The sequence below is a fragment of the Orcinus orca genome, chromosome 9 (assembly GCF_937001465.1).
Source record: "Orcinus orca chromosome 9, mOrcOrc1.1, whole genome shotgun sequence".
Lineage (NCBI taxonomy): Eukaryota > Metazoa > Chordata > Mammalia > Artiodactyla > Delphinidae > Orcinus > Orcinus orca.
In genome coordinates, this window is record NC_064567.1 from 5,006,963 (window position 1) to 5,031,830 (window position 24,868).

The window sequence follows — 24,868 nt, forward strand, 5'->3', positions numbered from 1 at the left end:
ATAACAAGAAAAACCCTTTTAAAAGAATTTAAAGTGGAACAGCTTAAGGAAATTTAGAAGTATTGTATTTATAGTTTTGGTGTTTTTAAAGGTCATAGCTAGCTTTACCTTTCGTGATCAATTGGGAGCTCACTTTCTAATAAAATATATCAAAAGTCCAGAAAACTTATGTCCATCGGTCATTAGTAAATTTACTGGACTGGACCAGGTTATATCGTATATCCTCATGTTCTGCCTTGAATAATGGCAATTAATAAACAACTGTTCTGGGAAATACAGTTAGGCTTCATTTATTTATTTATTTTATAAGCTAAGTTAATTTTTACTGAAAACTTCATGAGCTAAAATAATTATGTAAAAATAGCCTTGGTTTAATGAAAGTCTTTATATACACTTAAGAGTTTAACAAGTTATTAAGTGATGATAACAAGCCAGTCAATGGACCTTAGGAATAAAGCATGTTCATGAAATGTGGAAATCATTTAGGGATAAACAGTTACTTTAGCTTGATCATTTTAAATATTGACAAAATATGTTGCTAATGAGTTATAAACCAGATAAACAGCTAGTTAATTTTTTAATTTGAAAAGGAGTATTTTAAAATAGTTTTTCCCTCATGGTGCAGTAAATATAAGAATATATAATCAAGGATTCATTTCCTCTTTTTTTTTAGACTTAAAATGGGAGGGTATGTAAATATTTCAGCTGACTTCTCTCGATGTTCTCTCCGAAGCTGGGTTCCTCATCCGTAGGGTTGGTGTCAGCATCTTACTGATATGTTATGTACATACAGACTGGTTGTAAAACCTGAAGGTGAAATTTGACTAACCTGCTGCTTGGGAACTGGTTAGTAATAGACTGGTTAGTCATTCCATGGGTTTTTATACCTGTCCCCCCATCAAATTACGGGTGTAAAAAAAATATGTTAAAACAATGCATTCGTCTTCATAGATGAACTGTTAGTCTTTCTTCCCTCCTAATTAGCAAGTTAGTAGTGAAGATGTATTTGTAGGAATGGAGATTATATTTACTGGAAGGTTTGTTCTCATTTCACTGTGGGCAAATTTTATAAAAACAAGAATTTGAAGTTAGCATAGCATGGTAAACTTAAAAAAAAGTCTATACATTTCTACTGCTGAACATAAAAAATACTGGTTATTTTTTATATGGTTTGATATTTAAATGTACTTATTGAAATATGTTAATACTTTTTTTCTTTCAATGATTCCAGGTATAAAAAAGTTTAGTACCCTGGTCATTGTGCTGATTTTCTCTTAATAGGAATCATGATATATATCCAGCATACATCAGTGCAGTGAGTTATGATCTATATTCAATAGTGATTTAATCCAGAATTATCAGGTTAAATACTGTGATATCAGGAGAAGATTAAAGTCTTAGTGACAGCCATCTGATTTCCCATGTTTAATGTTAATCACAATAGTAGTCATTGTTTACTTCTTGATCTCAATTCATATATGAAGTTTTAGGGCTTTCAGAGTTTGAAATCTCCCATATGTTATTCAGTGAACACTTACTCAGTGTTCATTTTTATACTGTACTTTTTGCTGTTACACTTTTTCCCTTATTCCCAGGTCACTAGTAGCTATTTTGTTTTTTCTTTTTACTTCTGGTTTGTGAGGTAAAGTCTTAGCAGAGGATACTTGCAGCATCATGCCACAGTCCAGCTGTCGAGATTGCTGAGAGGACTGCAAGGAGGCTCCAGGGCTCACATTTCACTCCCACTGCCTCCCTCTTCACACTTGTAGTGGGTCTTCATTTCCCCTGGGAAGTAACCTAACTGCCAGCTCTGTGGCGGCGGAGTCCTCACTGGTCATAAAGCAACTTAGAGATGTCTGATTTGATCAAGTTGCTTTCTAAGCCTTTAAGGAAGGCCAAAGGGAATATTCATTTTATGTGATAAAATATGGTTCCTGACTAGACTATTAGAGTGTCACGTAAAAATATATATATATAAAATGGCAAAATAAGTCTGCAACTGTAATTTGTAACACTTCCTTATGGATTTGGAGACCTTTTTTTTTGTTTTTAGTTGCTTACATTATATAATATAGCTATCCAGTTTTATATCTATACTATGAATAATAACATATTTTAAAAGTTGTTTTATGATAGTTTATGCCTAAGTAAAATTGATTAGGCAATACATTATATTTAAGTCGTTATAAAAGGAAACAATTTTCTACTTGTTATTACTTTCACATCCATTTTGTTTTATCTTATTTTCCAGGGAACGGTCTCCTCAGCAGAATATAGTACCTTGTGTAAGTGTAAGCACGCAGACTGCTTCAGATGATCAGGCTGGTAAATTATGGGATGAACTCAGTCTGGTTGGCCTTCCGGATGCCATTGATGTCCAAGCCTTATTTGACCCTACAGGTATGAGCCAGTCTTCATTAATAACTACCTTTTGATTCTGTAAGCATTTTCACTTTAGCAAATTATTCACTTAATAGTACATACCGTTCATCTAGAAATAATTATCACATTGGAAAAACGTCATTGTTAAGTATACCTGCTTAGGTAAAATAAATTGTCTAATTATGTTTACCTAACTTATTTAGCATCTGCACAGGGCCATCACTGGGCTGGATGCTTTTATAAATGTTTGCATTTACACTTGTGTAGGCAGCAGTGCCATGGAGATCTGACAGTTTCGGAGAGAGAAATTTTAAAGGGATCTATGAAAACCTGGGGAACATGGCAGTCTGGGTCTACTTGAAGTAGGGGTGAAGGGTAAAGATCTAAGCCCTGTGAATGTCCTGTAACGCAGTATAGTAATCCATACTCATGATTTGGTGCTGTTGGGGTTTTGAGTGAAGAACTGCGTGTAATTGTTCAGGTGCTCTGTGAGAGAGAGTTTAAAGACTGAGCTGTTACTGATGATTGATGTGGGCTCTTGGTGTGGGGTGCAGTGGAATAGAGGTGTATATGTAGCTTATTTGTCAGAAACAAAGTATTAAGTAATTTTCCTTTATGTAAATACACCAAATAAAATATAGTAACGGTTAAATAAAATGACTAGAAACAAATTTCTCTGTTGAAGGAATAATCACTAATTCACTGTGCATCAGAATCACTTGAGGGCTTGTTGACACGTTGATTTCTGGGCACCATGGCAAGAGTTTTTGATTCAGCAGGTCTTGGTTGTGGTCTGATATTTGCATTTATAACAAGTTCCTAGACGATACATTTCGAGGAGGGCTGCTTTAGTGGTATCGCAAATATCAGATGCCATCGTGTATTCACACATTTGAATTGATTTGGGGGATTTTCATCTTTACTTATTAGCGTTAATACATTTAATGTTTATTCAGTTGCTTCTTTTCACTTTAACCATTTTAGGCACTTGTTGGGCTCATCACCGTTGTGTGGAATGGTCACTGAGGGTGTGCCAGATGGAAGAACCGTTGTTAGTGAACGTGGACAGAGCTGTTGTCTCAGGGAGCACAGAAGTAAGTAGAAGAAACACATATTTAAACAACAGCTTTATAACATTTACTGTGTCAACATAAAAGATTCACTTCCAAGATGTATTAAATGATTACTATCATGTAAAAACCCTTAAAATAGGAAACTATTAATTTATATCCAAGAGTAGCTTGTGCAGACCACTAGAATATAGTATGTTAAGTTGTGCAATAAATGCATATCTTTAAAATAAATATTTTACATTTAAATCAGAAATTAAAATTCTTAGAAATGGGTATTACTGACTATGATTACATCTTACTCTTTAAGACAAAACTCTTTGACGAAGATTTAAAATAAGAGAGACAGGATTTGACATCTTTAGTCCACAGTGTGAGCTAGCTCTGTTTGCTATTTTAAAAATTGATTAAAATATTTCTTTTCAGTAAAGTTGGCAGTTCGGTTTGTCTTTTTGGCGCTATCCCAAAATAATATCATACACAGTCTGCCGTCTTTCAAAGCTTTCACTGCGATTTTCGTGTGATTTTGAATCGAGACATAAATGCTACATTTACCTTCCATCTATAAAGGCAACAAACCCTATGAAGTGAAATTGCTTTGCTGCCTACAAGTTCCCTTTGGTTTTTGACAGGTATATTTGGGAGAAGTGAAACAGGCCTTCCAAAGGAATATTAGAAGTGGAATTTTTTACTGTAGAAATGATACGGGCTTTAATAGATTTAATATAGGTAAACATTTCAAAAGTATTGTTGAGACAAGGACTTAGATTTAATTATTCAATTATTATAACATTTGCTTTACTCAGATGATCAAAATTACCTACTTTATATGGATGAGTAACCCTCACCTCAGGAGTAGTCAAGTTAAGAGTGTTTGTTTTGGAAATGTGACATTACATTTAAAGGCTTACATTACCAAATTTTGAACAGTATAATGCACGATAAATAATTTCCACAGTCTGAACATACTTAGATGGCCAGATCGTGACTGTGATAGATCAGTGAGAACTGTTTCTTCCATGAACTACTTTAGAAGTAGTTTTGGAATATTTTGTGACAGTGAAAAGCATTATAGGAAAGGCAATGAACAAAGGCTAAAATGAACTGTAATAACTCATTTTTGATAAGGCTGTGGGGAAATAGGCACTCTTATGCCTCATTGGTGGGAATGCAAATTGGTACATGTCTTCTGGAGAGAAATTTGGCAAAATGCCTAACAGACTATACGTGCACTTATCTTTTGACCTTTCTGAGATTCTATCCTGAAAATATGCCTCCAATAATACAAAAACATTAACAGCATTGTTCAGTTTGCAAAATATTGGAAAGAACCTCTGACCACACATAATAGAATGGTTGACTAGACCGTGGTATGGTTCATACAGTAGAATACTGTGCAACTGTAAAAAATACTATGAGGAATATTTTTATGAACTAATACAAAGTAGTTTCCAATATATACTTTTAAGTGGAATAAAAAAGTGCAAAAGACCACTTATGGTGTGCAACACTTTATGTAGGAAGGAATGAGATGTAAGAAAGTATACATGCATATGCACATTTGTGGAAAAGAAACACAGGAAGAATAAGCCAGAAAGTAGAGAGATTGGTTACCTGTCTCTAAAAGGTGGGTGGAAGACAGGAGTGGGATCCGTGTAGCAGGGATGTGGTGCGACACTTCTCAGATATATCTTTTTGTATAGCTCTGACTCTTAGAACCATTAGAATGTTTCACCTACCCCTGAATAAGCAACTACAGCCATCTGGGCTATGGGGGAACCTAAAACAGGATAGCAGAATTCACAATGACAGGGGTAGGGAAAAAACTAAGCAACTGAAAAGTAGTGTCTTGACTGGATACCCGTAAAGCTAAAGACAAAAAAACCCCTGCATATACATGCACATACCTGCTGTAATCGAGTGAGTAAAATTCTAAAATGATTTTTGTGGTGTTAGAATGGAGATATCAATATAAACTTAAGGTTTTTAATATTTATATGGAAAGATACAGAAATATAGGTATGTGTGTATGCATGTGTTAGTATGCTGCATTTATCTCCTAGCTCTGTCCCCTGTGAAGGCCTAGAAGTAGTGACTTCTGGTAGCAGTGAGCACATCTAGTGCCTAGATCTTGGTTTCTAACCAGTGTTCTCCAATGAAAAGGACCAGAGCTCCTTGAAAAGTGGCTCATGGTGCAGGGAAGATACAAGATGAGGTGCCAGAAAGCAAGGAAATGCTCAGAGAGATGGGGACTCAAGCACAGGAGCCAACCTGAAGGAGCCCCTAAGAGCTGGACCAATTTGAGCAGTAACAGAAAATAATGATAAGTCTTGGGGTTTCATCCATGGAATGAGCCACACTGATAAATAAATTGATAAAATAGATAAGTAGCGTAGGTCAAGTCACATCACTTCTCCGCCTAACACTCTTCAGTGACTTCCCGTTTCACTAAGAGGAAAAAAGCCAGTCCTTCCTGACTGGCAAGGCCTCCACCATCTTCACCACTCCCACAAGTGCCCTTCCCCTCCCTCGCTTCCTTCAGCCTCAGTGATCTCTTTGGTCTTCCTCAAAACTGTCCACCTCTAGGCCTTTGCAGTCCCTGTTCCCTACATGCATGGCTTCCTCCCTCATTTCCTTTAGGTATTTATTGAAGTTACCTAATCTGTGAGGGCTTTGCTGGGCTCTCTATTGAAAATTTCAGGAGTCTCCTCCTCCCATCATACCCCTGCTGGATTGTTCTCTCCTCCGTACTTACCAGCATCTAACACAGTGTATATTTACTTAATAACCTTGTCTGTCTCTCCTCACTAGATAATAGTGCCCTTCTGAAAAGGATCTTTTTCTCTTTTGGTCATTCCTCAATAAATACTTGTAGCCTAAATGAATAGCCCTAAAGATCATTCATGGAGTCATTCATAGTTACAAGAAAGAAGTCACAAGTAAGTGCCAAAGTATTAAAGGAGGTCACCAGTGTGGTCAATTTTATATACGCTTATAAATTTATAATTGTCAAAAGAACCCCTCTAAAATAGAGTAAATCTTTACAGTCCTACGTAAGAGCTGGGGTGGGGTGGTGTGAAAATGAAAAATCTTTGATGTCTTAAAAGGTCCCCCAGGGGCAAAGTGTGTAAAAGTGCTGTTGAACTTAGAACAAGCTTTTATTTTACCAAAAAGCAGATGTTAAAAATTTGTCGACCGTTATTAGGATGACATGGCTGAATGTATTATATCTACCTCTGTTTTCAAAGAAAATAAACACTTCATCTGCCTCTTCAAGATAAAGGTGGTGTTTCAACAATAAGAATGTAATGACTTTTCACAGAAACATGTGCTGAGGGTTGAGCATTTTGAAAACAGATGTTTGGAACTATTTCTATTGGTAGTTTATTGCCAGAAACAGTGAAAGTTTGTAATCAAACAACAAAAATATTCTCACATTGGTTGCCAAAAAATCCTGGACACAGAATTTCCTGATTAAAATATTCTAAAGAGTTTATGGATGTTTTAAACCCCTTTGTTAAAAATTAATATTTTTTTACTTTGGAAGGTGAAAATCTACTGGCTAATTTTTGATAATTTTGGTTGGGATTGAAAAATGGTTGTAGAAATATGTACTTTTGTTTAGATCTCCCTATTTTTGTGAGAATCATTTTTTTTTTTTTTTTTTTTTTTTTTTTTGTGGTACACGGGCCTCTCACTGTTGTGGCCTCTCCCGTTGCGGACCACAGGCTCCGGACGCGCAGGCTCAGCGGCCATGACTCACGGGCCCAGCCGCTCCGCGGCATGTGGGATCTTCCCGGACCGGGGCACGAACCCGCGTCCCCTGCACCGGCAGGCGGACTCTCAACCACTGCGCCACCAGGGAAGCCCGAGAATCATTTTTTTTAAAAGCCTTTGACAGATACTGAAATAAACTGAAGTTAGCATTGGACCTTTCAATCTTTTAATGATGGAAAAGAACAAGATACAAAGCTCAGATGGGGGGTTGCAGTACTCTAAACTTTTGGATTGTCTGCATCTTTAAATAAGAAATATTTGAGCACGTGTCCTTAATATACATCGTCATTGGAATATGTACCTCTCCTTTATGTCACTTAGCAACATTTGTAAATTTATGTTGTTTCTGTGAGTATTTAATTACCTTTGGTCCCCCCACTAGGGCTGTAGGCATCACGAGGGCATGAATACTGTATGTGTTGGTTTGTCATTTTATCTCTAGTGCCTGACAAAGTACCTGGAACACAAGGGAGTCATTTATGGGGTAAATGTATGCATGAGTGGAGTTTGCCAGTGAAGGGCAATACTGAGTGCTGTGGTCCAAGGGAGGGGAGTGTGCTACTGGCACCTAGTGGCGCTGCGAACCACCTGCACTGCATAGGCAGGACCCAGCTCCCCTGGTGCCGAGGCTGGCAAATCCCACCCCCACCCCACCCCCCCCGCCCGTAATCAGGAAATATTATTTCTATTTTAAAACTAATACATTTAATATATTTCCTCCATTGTTAAATGGCATGCATTATCAAGCAGTTTAGTTTTTCTGGAATGTCCCACAGATTGTTTTTCAGTTTTTCCACAGGGAACTTTATTTATTTTTTGCTAGATGGGAGAATATGCTAAACTACGACCTGTATTTCAGGAAAGGTAATGGCGTTTCTCTTTTAATTTCCTCTTTGGAGCCCTGGGGGTGCTACCAACAACTTGGAAATCTGGATAATTTGAATATTACCAAGGGAATAGTTTAATCCTGAATTCTACAGATGTTTGATCATTTATTTACCTAACGCCCCTCTTTCCAGCACTTCGCTCATTGCCCCCCAAAGAAATATCCCATAAACCTCCAACACATATTTCCATTATTTAACTAGTTCTGAATCAAATGTTCAGCCTTACTCTATAAATAAAACATTAAAACATTACTTATAACATCTCTCCACTTAGACTGATAATTTCTCATGCTTTCTTCACCCTCATCATGTGCCACAACCCCATATTTTTTCTTTTTTTGGCTGCGTTGGGTCTCCGTGCTGTGCACGGGTTTTTCTCTAGTTGTGGCGAGCAGGGGCTACTCTTCATTGCAGTGGCTTGGCTTCTCTTGTTGTGGAGCACGGGCTCTACGCGCATGGGCTCAGTAGCTGTGGCTCGCGGGCTCTAGAGCGCGGGCTCAGTAGCTGTGACGCACGGGCTTAGTTGCTCCGTGGCATGTGGGATCTTCCCGGACCAGGGTTCGAACCCGTGTCCCCTGCATTGGCAGGCAGATTCTTAACCATTGCGCCACCAGGGAAGCCCTCACAATCCCATATTGCAATTCCATTGTATTCTACTGATTTTGTGCCAGTTGTCTTTGTGCAAAAACCACCTAAGTTCTGCAAGAAGAGTTGTAAATTTCTAATATTTTGGGTTCTTGTTGTAGACTGAAAAAGAGGACAAAAATAGCTTTTCTATATAAGGTGGAAGTACACATTAAGAATGTAAACAAGCAGTGTAATGTAAATGTAATTTTAACAATGTACAGTAAAAGTCTCTGTCCACACCCCTCCCCTGTAAACTGAAAGTAGGTTTATATAAGATCGTTTTAAATATGGTCTGTATCTTTACGTAAGATGATCTCCAAGTACCTACTTTATGAATAATGTTGTCTAATACTGCTATTTTTTATATAATCCTAGTGCTTTGCAATGTAAACTAAAAAATTATCAAAGTTATGTGTTCTTCATTTTGCCCTATAGTTTTTTAAGAGGAAGGAAACGTTCACATATCTGAATTCTCTGTTTGTGCTCAGGGGTCCACAAGATACCTCTACCTTGGAGACTGACTAGGACTCATGGGACTCAGCACAGAGTTGTAATTATGGCTAAGACTTGTTGCCTTTATGTGCTAAAGATGCAAAATGAAAAGATCTTTTTTTTTTTTTTTTTTTTTTTTGGTGGTACGTGGGCCTCTCACTGTTGTGGCCTCTCCTGTTGCGGAGCGCAGGCTCAGCGGCCACGGCTCACGGGCCCAGCCGCTCCGCGGCATGTGGGATCTTCCCGGACTGGGGCACGAACCTGTGTCCACTGCATCGGCAGGCAGACTCTCAACTACTGTGCCACCAGGGAAGCCCGATGAAAAGATCTGAATGGAGAAAGACCTTGATGAAGTCTGGAAGACCCCATGTACAGGCTTCCTTAGGTGCTTCCGCCTGTGAGGGGCATGCAGAGCTCCCTCTTCCTCCAGCAGTACAGATAGGGCAGCATGTGCATGGTGCTTCTGCCCGGAGAGGCTCAAGGTCTTTACTGGGGCTAGTCATGTATGCACCCTCTGCCCAGCACGTACCAGAAGGAAAACCATATTGTTTGCACAGATAATCTAGGCACAGTAAACTGCCCTTATCACATAGGCAACCCTGGGAGCCCTCCAAAAGCCAACTTCCTAGATGCCACCTATGTAAGCAGGCCTTTCTAAGGATAGTAGTATCAGGAATGCTGTTTTAACCCTTCTTTTGCACGGAAATAAGATTGGATTGTGTCTCAATTTCAACATATTTTTGTCTGTATAACTATAGTATTTGCTTGTTAGTTTGCAACAATGAATTATTCCACATCATAGGGAGGCTGTGATAGGTGCTCTAGTGGTATATATAATAACTTTTAACTTTGATCAGAGGAGAGATATTGATAAGGACACTTTTTTTTTTAACATCTTTATTGGAGTATAAATGCTTTACAGTGGTGTGTTAGTTTCTGCTTTATAACAAAGTGAATCAGCTATACGTATACATATATCCCCATATCTCCTCCCTCTTGCGTCTCCCTCCCACCCTCTCTATCTCACCCCTCTAGGTGGTCACAAAGCACCGAGCTGATCTCCCTGTGCTGTGCGGCTGCTTCCCACTAGCTATCTGTTTTACGTTTGGTAGTGTATATATGTCCATGCCACTCTCTCACTTTGTCCCAACTTACCCTCCGATAAGGACACTTTTGACTGTGACAGAAAAATCCTGTATTTGACTCTGAAATCTACTTTGATATTAATATATCCATTCTAACTTTCTTTTGACTAGTGTAAATATGGTATATCATTCCATCCTTTTATTTTACCCTATTATATTTTTATACTTAATGTGTGTTTCTTACAGGCAGCAGGTTTTAAAAAAATCTAACCTGGCAGTCTCTGCTTTTTTATTTGTAGTACTTAGGCTACATACACTTAATGTGATTAAGCCCCTCCACCCCCCTTTGTGTCCATCTGTTCTTTGTTTCCTTTTTCCTGCATTCTTTTGGGTTGAAGTTTTTTGTGATTCCATTTTATCTCCTTTGCTGGATTATTACCTATACAGGCATACCTTATTTTATTGCGCCTTGCTTTATTGCACTTTGCAGGTATTCTGTTTTTTTACAAATTGAAGGTTTGTGGCAACTCTGCATCAAGTAAGTCTATCACTGCCATTTTTTCCCAACAGCATTTGCTCACTTCATGACCCTGTGTCACATTTTGGTAATTCTCACAGTATTTCAGAGTTTTTCAGTATTATTATATGTGTTATGGTGATCTGTGATTGGTAACCTTTGATGATGCTATTGTCATTGTTTTGGGGTGCTACAGACTATACCCACATAAGACAGCGAACTGAATCCATAAATGTTCTGTGTGTTCTGACTGCCCCACCCACTGGCTGTTCCCCTGTCTTTCTTCCTCTCCTCAGGCCTCCCTATTCCCTGAGACACAACAGTATTGAAATTAGTTGTGTTAATAACCCTACAGTGGTATTTAAGTGTTCAAGTGAAAGGAAGACTCTCAATGTCTCTTACTTTAAATCAATAGCTAGAAATGATGAAGCTGAGTGAGGAAGACGTGTGGAAGGCTGAGATAGGCTGAAAACTAGGCCTCTTGTGTCAAACAGTTTAGCCAGGCTGTGAATGCAAAGGAAAGCTCTTAAAAGAAATTAAAAGTGCTCCTCCAGTGAAGACACGAACGACAAGAAAGCAACACAGCCTTATTGCAGTTATGGAGAAAGTTTTAGTGTTCTGTACAGAAGGTCAGACCAGCCACAACGTTCCCTGAAGCCAAAGCCTAATCCAGAGCAAGGCCCTAATTCTTTTGAAATCTATAAAGGCTGAGAGAGGTGGAAAGCTGCAGAAAAACACCTTGGAGCTAGCAGAGGTTGGTTCATGAGGTTTGAGGAAAGAAGCCATCTCCGTAACATAAAAGTGCAAGTGCTGATGGAGAAGCTGTAGGTCATCCAGAAGATCTAGGTAAGATAATTATAATGAAGGTGGCTACAGCAAACAGCAGATTTTCAGTGTAGACAAAGCAGCCTTCTATTGGAAGAAGACACCATCAAGGACTTTCATACTAGAGAGGAGAAGTTGGTATCTGACTTCAAATCTTCAAAGGACAGGCTGACTCTCTTGTTAGGGGCTAATGCAACTGGTGACTTTAAGCTGAAGCCAATGCTTATATACCATTCCAAAAAATGCTAGGGCCCTTAAGAATTATGCCAGATCTATTCTGTGTGTGCTCTATAAGTGGGGCAACAAAGCCTGGATGACAGCACATCTGTTTGCAACATGGTTTACTGAATATTTTAAGCCCACTGTTGACACCTACTGCTCAGAAAAAAAGATTCCTTTCAAAATACTACTGGTCATTGGCAGTGCACCTTGTCACCCAAGAGCTCTGATGGAGACGTGCAATGAGATTTATGTTGTTTTCATGCCTGTGAACACATCCATTCTGCAGCTTATGGATCAAAGAGTAATTCTGACTTTCAAGTCTTATTATTTAAGAAAATACATTTCTTAAGGCTGTAGCTGCCAGAGATAGTGATTCCTCTGATGGATCTGGGCAAAGTCACTTGAAGACCTTCTGGAAAGAACTCACCATTCTAGATACCATTAAGACTATTCATGATTCGTGGGAAGAGGTCAACATCTCAACATTAACAGCAGTTTGGAAGAAGTTGATTCCAGCCCTCATAGGTGACTTTGAGGGGTTTAGGACTTCAGTGGGGGAAGTAACTGCAGATGTGGTGGAAACAGCAAGAGAACTAGAATCAGAAGTGGAACCTGAAGGTGTTGACTAAAATGCTGCAATCTCATGATAAAACTTGAGCAGATAAGGAGTTGCTTCTTATTGATGGGCAAAGAAAGTGGTTTCTTGAGATGGAATCTATTCCTGGTGAAGATGCTATGAAGATTATTGAAATGACAGCAAAGGATTTAGAATATTACATGAGTCTTACTTTCGTTGATAAAGCAGCGGCAGGATTTGAGAGGATTGACTCCAATTTGGAAAGAAGTTCTACTGTGGGTAAAATGCTATCAAATGGCGTTGCATGCTTGAGAAATTGTTTGTGGGAGGAAGAGTCAGTTGACTTTCCAGACTTCACTGCCGTCTTATGTTAAAAGCTTGCCACACCACCCCGCCTTTGGCAACCGCCACCCCATCACACAGCAGCCACCAGCAAAAAGATTGTGACTTGCTTTAGGCACAGATGATGGGTAGCAGTTTTTAGCAATAAAGCATTTTAATTTATTTATTAATTTATTAATTTATGTCTGCATTGGGTCTTTTTTGCTGCACGCGGGCTTTCTCCAGTTGTGGTGAGTGGGGCTACTCTTCCTTGCAGTGCGCGGGCTTCTCATTGTGGTGGCTTCTCGTTGCAGAGCACAGGCTCTAGGCGCACGGGCTTCAGTAGTTGTGGCTCGCTTGTGGGCTTCAGTGGTTGTGGCTTGCGGGCTCAGCAGTTGTAGCATGCGGGCTCTAGAGCACAGGCTCAGTAGTTGTGGCGCACGGGCTTAGTTGCTCCACGGCGTGTGGGATCTTCCCAGACCAGGGCTCAAACCCATGTCCCCTGCATTGGCAGGCGGATTCTTAACCACTGCGCCACCAGGGAAGCCCAGTAATAAAGCATTTTAAAATTAAGGTATGTACGTTGTGTTTTAGACAGAATGCTATTGCCCACTTAATAGACTACAGTATTGTGTAAACATAACTTTTATATGCTCTGGGAAAGAAAAAAATATTGTGTAACTCGCTTTATTTTGGTGGTCTGGAATTGAACATGTGGTATCTACAAGGTATTCCTGTAACCCTTGTTTTGTTATTTTATTGGTTGCTTTAGGGTTTATAGTGTGCATCTTTCACTTACCACAGTCTACCCTGAAGTGATACTATGTAGTTGTCTGTATAATAAAAGTGTACTTCCATTTCCTTCCATTTCCCCCTCCTGGACTTTGTGCTATTGCTGTCATGTGTATTTGACTTCCACATGTTATAAACTCCATAGGGTATTGTTATTTTTGAGTAAACAGATACCTTTTTTTTAAAAAATATTTATTTATTTATTTATTTTGGGCTGCGTTGGGTCTTCGTTGCTGCACGCGGGCTTCCTCTAGTTGCGGCGAGCGGGGGCTACTCTTTGTTGCGGTGTGCAGGCTTCTCACTGCAGTGGCTTTTCTTGTTGCAGAGCATGGGCTCTAGGTGCGTGGGATTCAGTAGTTGTGGCTCACGGGCTCTAGAGCGCAGGCTCAGTAGTTGTGGTGCATGGGCTTAGTTGCTCCGCAGCATGTGGGATCTTCCCAGACCAGGGCTCGAACCTGTGTCCCCTGCATTGGTAGGTGGATTCTTAACCACTGTGCCACCAGGAAAGTCCCTACAACATTATATTTTGACTTCTGTATACACTACAGTGTGCCCACCTCCAAAAGTTTAGTTTCCATTTGTCACCGTACAGCTGACCCCCTTACCCATTTTGCTCTCCACAAACTCCCTTCCACTCTAGTAACCATTACTCTGTTCTCTGTATCTTTGTGCTTTGATTTGGTTTGATTTGTTCATTTATTTTATTTTTATTTATTTATTTTTAGATTCCACATGTAAGTGATATCATACTGTATTTGTCTTTCTCTGTTCGACTTACTTAACTTAGCATAATACCTGCAAGGTCCATCCACATCACAAACGACAAGATTTCATCTTTTTTTTTTTGTTTTTTAAATAAATGGCCGTGTAGTATTCTATTGTAGATATATACCATATCTTCTTTAGCCACTCATCCACCTATGAGCACTTATTAGGTTGTTTCCTTATCTTTCTGTTGTAAATAATGCTGCGATAAACATATGGATGCATATATATTTTTGAATTTGTGTTGGTAAGTAGAATAGCTGGATCATACGTTAGGTCTATTATTTATTTATTTATTTTTTGTGGTCCGCGGGCCTCTCACTGCTGCGGCCTCTCCCGCTGTGGAGCACAGGCTCACGGGCCCAGCTGCTCCGCGGCACGCGGGACCCTCACGGACTGGGGCACGAACCCGCGTCCCCTGCATCGGCAGGCGGACTCCCAACCACTGCACCACCAGGGAAGCCCCGTTAGGTCTATTTTTAATTTTCTGCGGAATGTCCATACTGTTTTCCATAGTGACCACACCAGCTTACATTACTGCCAAAAGTGTATGAGGGTCCCCTTTTTGCCACATCCTTGCCACCACTTGTTATTATCTTTCTGATAATAGCCATTTTAACAGACGTGAGGTGATAGATATCTCATTGTCGTTTTGATTTGGATTTGCGTAATACTTAGTGATGTTGAACATCTTTTCATGTGCCTATTGGCCATCTGTATGTATTCTCTGGAAAAGTGTTTATTTAGCTCCGCTGCCCATTCTTAAATTGAATTGTTTGTTTTTCTAAATCGTTGTTGAGTTGTTCACTAATCTTTTCTTCTGCAATTTCCAATCTGCTGTTAGTCATATCCAAGGTAATTTCATCTTAGGTGGTTTTATTTTATGAAGTTTGATTTGGGCCTTTTTATATCTTCCATGTCTCTATTTAGCCTTTTGAACATATTCAATACACTTATAAGAGCTGTTTTAATGTCCTTATCTGGTAATTTTTTCGTGTGTGTGTGCGGTACGCGGGCCTCTCACTGTTGTGGCCTCTCCCGTTGCGTAGCACAGGCTCCGGATGCGCAGGCTCAGCAGCCATGGCTCACGGGCCCAGCCGTTCCGCGGCATGTGGGATCTTCCCGGGCCAGGGCACGAACCCGTGTCCCCTGCATCGGCAGGCAGACTCTCAACCACTGCGCCACCAGGGAAGCCCCTTATCTGGTAATTTTAACATCTCTGTTCGTTTGGGGTCAGTTTTGAAGATTGTTCTCCATTTGGATTGTGTTTTCCTGCTTCTTTGTGTGCCTAGTAATATTTACTTGGATGTCAGGCACTGTGAATTTTACCTTGTTGGGTGATGGATTTTTCACAGTAGGAAATGAGAAGTTAGGGTGATGAGTAGTTCAGTGGCTTCATGATGCCAAGTTGCCAGGTTCTTATACTGTCCTTACATTGTGCATCCACAGCATCTTGGTCCAGTTTCTCTCATAATCAAGATGGTGGGCAGGAGCTCCAGGGGTCATACCCTCATTGTATAACATTCAGAGACAGAAAAAAATAGAACCTTTTCTATATTATTTTAATTAAGGAAAATCCTCTACATATGCTTTCCTCTACCCTAGCAGATTTCTTCTAACATCTCATTAGCTAGAATTACCTCCCATGATATGCTTTAAACCAATAAACAGTACAAGTGTTGGGACAACCACCCTTTGGTAAGACTCTGTGATTCTTCTCTGGGGCCAGGGATGGTACCTACCCCTCTAAAGCTCATTGCTGCTTAGAGGAGTGTGGCTATCTGAACAAAATTGAGAACCTTAGGAAGGAAGAAGGCAGAATGGATGTTTTGTAAGTTAATTAACAGTGTCTGTTATTGAAACATATTTTGACTGAGGGAAACTGAAAATGTTTTAAAAGTAGGAAATATTTAAGACGGTGTTTAGAGGATGGGCTAAGTTTCCATAGGTTAACATAGGATATCTAGACAAAGGGTCTTCTATTTGTTATTTGTAGTCTTTTTGATGATAGCCATTTTTACAAGTGTGAAGTGATTGATGTCTCATTGTGGTTTTGATGTGCATTTCTCTGATGATTAAAGACATTGAGCCTTTTATGTGCCTGTTGGCCATCTGTATGTCTTTGGAAAAATATTTATTCCAGTCTTCTGTCCATTTTTTAAATTGGGGTCCTTGTTTTTGATATTTTTTATGAGGTGTTTATAAATTTTGGATTTTAACTCCTTATCTGTCATACTATTTGCAAATATTTTCTCCTGTTCAGTAGGTTGTGTTTTCGTTTTGTTGATGGTTTTCTTTGCTGTGCAAAAGTTATAATTAGGTCCCATTTGTTTATTTTTGCCTTTATTACTTTTGTCTTTGGAGACAGATCTAAAAAAATTGCTGTGATTTATGTCAAAGAGTGTGCTGCCTATTTTCTTTTCTAGAAGTTTTATTGTTTCAGGTCTTACATTTACTTCTGTAATCCATTTTGAGTTTACTTTTGTATATGGTGTGAGGAAATTGTTCTAATATCATTCTTTTTAAAAAATATTAATTTATTTTATTTATTTATTTTTGGCCGCATTGGGTCTTTGTTGCTGCGCGCGGGCTTTCTCTAGTTGTGGCGAGTGGGGGCTACTCTTCGTTGCGGTGGCTTCTCTTGTTGTAGAGCATGGGCTCTAGGCGTGCGGGCTTTAGTAGTTGTAGCATGCGGGCTTAGTAGTTGTGGCTCACGGGCTTAGTTGCTCCACGGCATGTGGCATCTTCCTGGACTGGGGCTTGAACCTGTGTCCCCTGCATTGGCAGGCGGATTCTTAACCACTGTGCCACCAGGGAAGCCCTAATATCATTCTTTTACATGTCCAGTTTTCCCATCGCTAGTTACTGAAGAGACTGTCTTTTCTCCATTGTATGTTCTTGCCTCCTCTGTCGTAGATTAATGGGCCATAACTATGTGGGCTCTCTATTCTGTTCCATTGATCTACATGTCTGTTTTTTGCCAGAACCATACTGTTTTGATTACTGTAGATTTGTAGTATAGTCTGAAGTCATGGAGTGTGATAGACAAAGGATCATCTTGAACAAAATTTTGGGGTATGTGGATTCTGGAAGAATATCACATATGAGAATAACTGGTGAATAAGTAGGGTGGTGGATAGTGGGAAATGGAAATGGAAAATGTCCTTAACTTTGTATTCCAAACGGAGGAATTTCATTAATGAAGTTTCTTTTTTTTTAAAATTAATTTTATTGTGTTAATTTATTTAATTTTTGGCTGCATTGGGTCTTCGATGCTGCACGCGGGTTTTCTGTAGTTGCTGAGAGCGGTAGCTACTCTTTGTTGCGGTGTGTGGGCTTCTCATTGCAGTGGCTTCTCTTTTTGCAGAGTATGGGCTCTAAGCACACGGGCTTCAGTAGTTGTGGCTCGCGGGCTCTAGAGCGCAGGCTCAGTAGTTGTGGTGCACAGGCTTATTTGCTCTGCGGCATGTGGGATCTTCCCGGACCAGGGCTCAGACCCGTGTCCCCTGCATTGGCAGGTGGATTCTTAACCACTGCGCCACTAGGGAAGCCGAATGAAGTTTCTTAATAAGAGCAGCATTAACAAATCTGAACCCTTCCCACCTTTTGTAGTTAAATATGAAGATGTTTATTTGAAGACAGAAATATTTAGGATTACTCCTGTAATTAAAGGGCAATAAATGTAAGTTTCTGAATTTAGGTATTATGTGTGAAATATGAAGATAGGATGTTGTAGGGATGGAATGAATTATGTTTTATTCTTTATGGATTAGATGGCGGAGTTGCAAATGTCTCCATAGTTTCAAGTCTGAGTGTATGGGAAAATTAGGAGTTTGTTTGGACTGTAATGAGCCTTAGATACCATGAAATGTCTTTGGGACTAAATGTCAGGGTTGGAATTTTAGACAGTGTTCCTAACTAGCAATGACTGCAAATCAAGCTGCCAATGGATAACATTAAGCAAGAGGAAAGAAGATGGACAATTGACCCTTTTGGCAATGTTCAGAGGAAGAATTCCAGTGAAGAGATGGATGTGACACAGAGTAAAAGTTGTAGGAAGTGTACTAGGAATTACTGAGTCTGGATGAGTAGCTTTAAGGAGGTATGGCCACTGATTTCACATGTGTTTTTGTATTATAAGATTTTCTAAAAATATTTTCTAAATAAAATATAATTAACTCTATTGAATGGGGGAGAATCAGGAATTTTGACTTCTTTTTCTGTCAGACATCGTTAGCTGATGTCAAGGTACAGCCTCACCAAGCAATACTACCTGTCTACACCCAGTTTTTTCATTTTGCACAGTAAGAAATTGTATGCTGTCTTCGCTCTAAAATGCAAGGCTATGAGGAGGACGTCAGGATCAGTTATGGATTATTTCCTCAGAATACTAAGTGCAAAATCTGTTACAGCAGGATAATCCAAGATTTGACCACAGAATGCTTTAGGTATACCTAAGTATAAAAACTGTTGTTTTGTTTTCTTTCACCCTGCCAACTTGGTTCTGAAAATTTATTTAGGATTTAAGTTGGGTGGAAGCTAAGAGGAAACTGGAAATTTCTGTTACAGAAAATTAAGAGTTTGATATGCCTATTTGGTAACATAGTTAAATTTGAAGGGCCCATTTAGTGAAAATGTCCCTGGCCTTAGTGTTTTCCTTAGTAAAAGCTGTATATTCTTTTTTTTTTTGCGGTATTCGGGCCTCTCACTGTTGTGGCCTCTCCTGTTGCGGAGCACAGGCTCCGGACGCACAGTCTCAGCGGCCATGGCTCACGGGCCCAGCCGCTCCGCGGCATGTGGGATCTTCCCAGACCGGGGCACAAACCCGTGTCCCCTGCATCGGCAGGCGGACTCTCAACCACTGCACCACCAGGGAAGCCCTGTATATTCTTTTTAATCATTCTTTTTAGTTTTAATTAAGTTTGATATAAAGAAATGAACTTACCTTCGTGATGAAGTAAGTGGTGGTACTCTGATGTTATAAAGAATCCCTTTGATGTAAAACGTGAGGTGGGGGCAGAGAATGTCATGAACTTACATGTGCATAAAATATTATTTGAAGGCTACACAGGAAACTGGTAAAATTCTTTGCCTCTAGGGAATTTATCCTGTGTAGCTCTACACAAAGTGACTTTTGGTTGTATACCCTTTAGAATGTTTTGAATTTTGAATGATGATGTATTTTTTTTTTAAGTAAAACACTCTTAGTAATTTCTAATGTGTCCCTGAAAATGTATTTCAGAAGTTCATTTCTATAGTTTCTATAGTTTTGCCCTAACATTTACGTGTTTTTTTTTTTTTTTTTTTTTTTTTTTGTGGTACGTGGACCTCTCACTGCTGTGGCCTCTCCCGTTACGGAGCACAGGCTCCGGACGCGCAGGCTCAGCGGCCATTGCCCATGGGCCCAGCCGCTCCGCAACAGGTGGGATCCTCCCAGACCGGGGCACGAACCCGTGTCCCCTGCATCGGTAGGCGGACTCTTAACCACTGCGCCACCAGGGAAGCCCTATTTACGTGGTTTTTTAATGTACTGTGATACAGGAGTTCAACTTCATTTTCTCACATATGGAGAGCCCGTTGTTACTGCATCATTTATCGAAACCTCGTTCCTTTCCCCCCCTCATTTGAAAAATAACCTCTGTCATTTAGCAAATGTTCAGTAAATGTATGGATTGTTTCTAAGCTCTCTATTTTGGTTTGTTTGTATATTTATATATCCCAGTGACAATGTCACACTGTCATGGTTACTGTAGCTTTATAGTAAGTCTTGATATGTGGTCGGGCATGTATTACTTTCATCTCTACCTGCCGCAGAGAAACTTGTAGTAGGTCACCTCTACCACTGTGAATAACTAGAAAAGCTGGATAAAATCTGTTTTCAAAGAAATATTTAAAGGCATTAGAGAATTGTCCGAGGGAGTGAGAACCCAGAGGGAAGCATTATGTCAAGAGGTCAGCCTGACATAAACTTTCTCTTTTCCTTTGAGGCATTTATTTAGTTCATAAAAGACCAGCTATAGGTCTCGAAAGCTGGGAAGAGTTTCTGGCAATCTATAGAGCTGGGAAGACAAAATTAGGGTTTAGGGGCCATTAATATAACAGACTTTCATTTGGGACCCCTAAAGGCTACATTAGAAGTTAGTTTATGCATGCCCTGATCGTCAGATCCAGTCCACCACCTGTGTTTGTGTGGTCCAGAAGCGAAGATAATTTTTACATTTTAAAGTGTTAAAAAAGTTAAAAGTGTATTTCATAACACATGGAAATCAAATTTTAGTGTCCATAAATACGTTTTATTGGAACAATTGCATATTTTCTGTGGTTCCTGTTGCTCTACAGTGACAGCTGAGTTGTTGCTGCAGAGACCACATATGCTCTGCATTGCTCTAGGCATGCTACGAACCACAGTGGCACAGTTATAACTCATCAGTTTTTGATTGCCACATGTGTTCCCTTGGCATCTTTTATTATTACTGGTCCATACCTTTCATGTTGAAGAAGAAAAAAAAGAAGAGTGGACTTCATATATAGTGCTTTTAAGGCATAGTGGAGTGGATTCTGTTGTTGTCAAATTAGATGGCAATGCATTATATTTATTAAGCTGAGACACTGCAGTTGTGCTACAATAATACACTATATGTCAGTATTACCCGATTGAGCACACATCACACTAATCCCAACTCACAGGAAAGTAATGATCAGAAAAAAGAGTAAGTTAAAATGGACTATCTAGTCATGGCACAAATCCTTTACAAAAGTGAAGAATGAAAATGAGTTGTAACTAAAGTAAGTTTCTGAGTGGCCCATTTGTTAGCCAAGTAAGGAAAGCTCAGTGGAGGTTAATTAAATTGTGTTTGACTATAGCAGTCAAACAAATGTGTGCACAGCAAATAAACTTATGACTATTAGCCTTTCAGTAAGAACAGTTGTTTTAAAAGTTGAGGACACTCTGAGTAATACCAGTAATCATTTAAGAAACAAGGCAGATGGTCTCTGGTGGTTTTTATAGGTTCTTGATGAGTCAGTAGATGTTACAGTACTGCTCGGTTGTTTATTCTAGCAGCCAGTGCTCATTTGAAGTGACTGAAGAATTAGTCTTTATGAATAGCCTGCAGGAAACAACTACAGAGAAAATATTTTCAAAGAAGTTGAGAAAACACTGTTTCAGTATAAACCGAAGTGAAATCTGCTAAGATGTGTACAATAAATAGTGGTAAAAATAAGCATGGAGCAGAAAAAGGCCTGAGTTTGACACATTTACAAAACTTGTTAAAACATAACAGTGTTTAAAAACCTGTGTTTATTCATTGTATTCATTCATTAGGAGGCACTTTGCAGAGAATTTTAAAATCTGTCATAAATGGGTTGTTAAACTAATAGAGTCAGTGGTGAGTTTCATTTGCTCTTCTGGATGTCACTATCTCAATTCTAGGACTTTTTGTTAGAAATAAAAGCTGAATGTACTGATTGCCCTACTATGTATGCAGCAGTTTGATGACTGAGCAGTGGCAATATTTTATTACAATTTTTAAAACTTGGGGTTGAGATTAAATTTTTTCTGAATAAGAAGATTGCCCTTAAACTGTAAACCAAATACTTAATGGATTTGGAAGTTAACTTTCGTTACAGACTTGATAATATTTCCTAATGAACTCAACCTAAAATTAAAAGGCAGAGCACTGCTTTTATGTGAAACTTACACCATGGTAAATTCATTTGTACAACAGCCAGTGTTCGAATCACAGGTAATGTCAAGCTGCTTTATACACTTTTCATGCCATCAAAATTTAAAATAAAAAGCAGGATCTCCATTCCCACACATAGATTTGGTACAGAAATATTTTCCAAGCTCAAACTACAGTTCCAATAGCAGTTTTTGGTCCTTGAGGCAAGTACAAAGGAAATTTCCTTATTTCAAAATACATTTAACTGTGTAATTGAGAGGCTTGAACCTGTGCTTTAATTGAAATATAATTACATGCTAAAAGCAAAGATCAAGACTCTAATAAAATTTTATAAGTGCCCTTCAAAGATGAATATGCTAAAATGAAATATGTTTGTGGATAGATATCAGTATGTGGCGGTACCTGTGTGTGAAAAGATTTTTTCAAAGATGGACATGAAGGGACTTCCTGGTGGTCCAGTGGGTAAGACTCTGAGCTCCCAGTGCAGGGCCCCCGGGTTCGATCCCTGGTCGGGGAACTAGATCCTGCATGCATGCTGCAACTAAGAAGTCTGCATGCTGCAACGAAGAGCCAGTGTGCTGCAACTAAGACCTGGCGCAGCCAAACATACATACATACATACATACATACATACATACATACATACATATTTAAAAAAGGATGGGTATGTAAAATTTCATTGTATATCAGAATGAACAGATGAACATTCACAGTCCATTTTTATGATAGAGAAGTATAGCTTTGAACTCCAGTTAAGTGAAATGTTATCCTCCCTTCAAATCCGTTCTTCTTATTAGTAGTCTTGTGTTACCCCCCAAATTATATTCAATGATTATCATATTTTGAATAATAACAACAGTTTTTTAAAATTCGTGGAAATTTGTTTTGTCTCTTAGTGGATAAATACTTATATAATCTTAATTTTGCCTCTTGTCCCACAAAGCCTAAAATATTTACTGTCTGGCCCTTTTCAGAAAGGTTTGCTAATCCCTGGGCTACCCTCAGACTAAGGGAAAACTGGAGCGGGGGATAGTATCTTCAAAGACTTGAAACCCAGCTTCAAAGCACCTCATATGCAGATTGAATTAAAGTGATCTTCTCTGGCCTTTGTGCCTGTCTGAGAAAAAATTAAATCCTCTCTGGTAGAAAATAAGTTCATCTAGTGCGTAAAAATATCTCTATAGTTTAAAAAAAAGTTTCAGCAATAAATCTGAAATTATCAGGTATTCCAGAAGATAAGACCAAATCACTGAAAATCAAGAGAAAGAACAAATAATAGGAAAATGTCTCTGAGTTATTTTTGGCTTTTTGCATTGCCACATAAAATTATAAAATTTTGAAAAGAAAATATAGGAGAATATGTTTGGAAATGAATTCTTAAGACACAGAAAGCACGTACTGTAAAGGAAAATATTGCAGAATTCATCTACACGAGGAGAGTAGCTTCTGTGAACAAGATACTGTAAAAGTGGAAACACAAGCCCTAGAGAGGAAGAAGATAATAGCAACAAATATGGCCAACAAAAGGTATCATTTCTAGAATGTGTAAAATAACTACAAATCAATAAGAAAAACAAAGACAACCCAACAGAGAAATGGGCAGAGGACTTAAACAGGCAATTTACAAAAAAATTATTTACATAGGACTTCCCTGGCAACCCAATAGAGAAATGGGCAGAGGACTTAAACGGGCAGTTTACAAAAAAATTATTTACATGGGACTTCCCTGGTGGTCCAGTGATTAAGACTCCCCACTTCCACTGCAGTGGGCATGGGTTTGACCCCCTGGTCGGGGAACCAAAATCCTGCATGTTGTGCAGCCAAAAACCAAAAAAACAAAAAAATTACAGGTAATCCAAATGACAAATAAGTTTTGAAAAGATACACAATCCCAGTAGTAATCATGAAATGCAAATTGAAAACTGCACAGAGATAGCATTCCATACCTATTAGATCAGCAAAAAAACTCTACTGGTGAGAGAGTGTGAAAATTGTAACAGCCATTTGGGAAAACAGATTGTAATTATCTGGTGAAATTGAAGAGACACCTATATGACCCAACAGTTTTTTTTGTTTGTTTTTGAATTTTATTTTATTTTTTTATACAGCAGGTTCTTATTAGGACCCAACAGTTTTATTCTTTTTTATATACCATTATGACATAATGTTGTCAGACTTTTTGGTCTCAGGACACCTTTATATTCATTTTGAAACATTAACATTTAGCTTAGTAGAGGACATCTGAATTCTCATATCTGCTTCTGCATTCAGTGTGTTAAAATATGCTGGTTTGGTTGAAGTATACGAAAAAAATCCTGCCTCAAAAAGATACATAGTGAGAAAATGCAAATTTATTTTAATAGTCATTTCAGGTAATTATGAATATTCCTGTTTGACGCTACACCAAAAGTTGACAAGCAGTAGTTTCTTAAAGGTTTGGTCCGAAGTGGAATCTGAAAGCTTGTCAGTGAACGTTGCCTTACTCGTTAATATTGTGACGTTGCCTTACTCGTTAATATTGTGACGTTGCCTTACTCGTTAATATTGTGACGTTGCCTTACTCGTTAATATTGTGACGTTGCCTTACTCGTTAATATTGTGACGTTGCCTTACTTGTTAATATTGTAATCTATTATCTTGCAATTTCAGTGGATCTTTTACCCACCTTTGATTTTATAATATTATTAATTGGTCTTCTGGAAAATATTGGTTCATTGAGTAATCCAGATATTTTAAATATTGACACATTTTAATAAATAACAAAATTCACATTTGTTGTTATAACCCTGATATCAGAAGAGTTTAAGTATTGGGAAACAGTCAGGCTCACTGTGGTAGATACAT

At 38.8% G+C, this 24,868-nt stretch overlaps 1 protein-coding gene across 21 annotated transcripts in view; it reads left to right on the top strand.

The window, feature by feature from the left end:
- The window catches only part of KMT2C (lysine methyltransferase 2C), a 288,150-nt gene that overhangs the window by 114,033 nt on the left and 149,249 nt on the right, over positions 1-24,868 (top strand). For all 21 annotated transcript variants that reach the window (XR_007479396.1, XM_033408301.2, XM_033408303.2 and 18 more), the window contains 2 exons: positions 2,252-2,400; positions 3,367-3,476. Coding sequence is in view for 20 of the 21 variants with exons in the window: in XM_033408301.2 (XP_033264192.2) it covers positions 2,252-2,400; positions 3,367-3,476 (259 nt within the window). In the remaining variant the exon portion in view is untranslated. The remainder of the gene's footprint in view (positions 1-2,251; positions 2,401-3,366; positions 3,477-24,868) is intronic.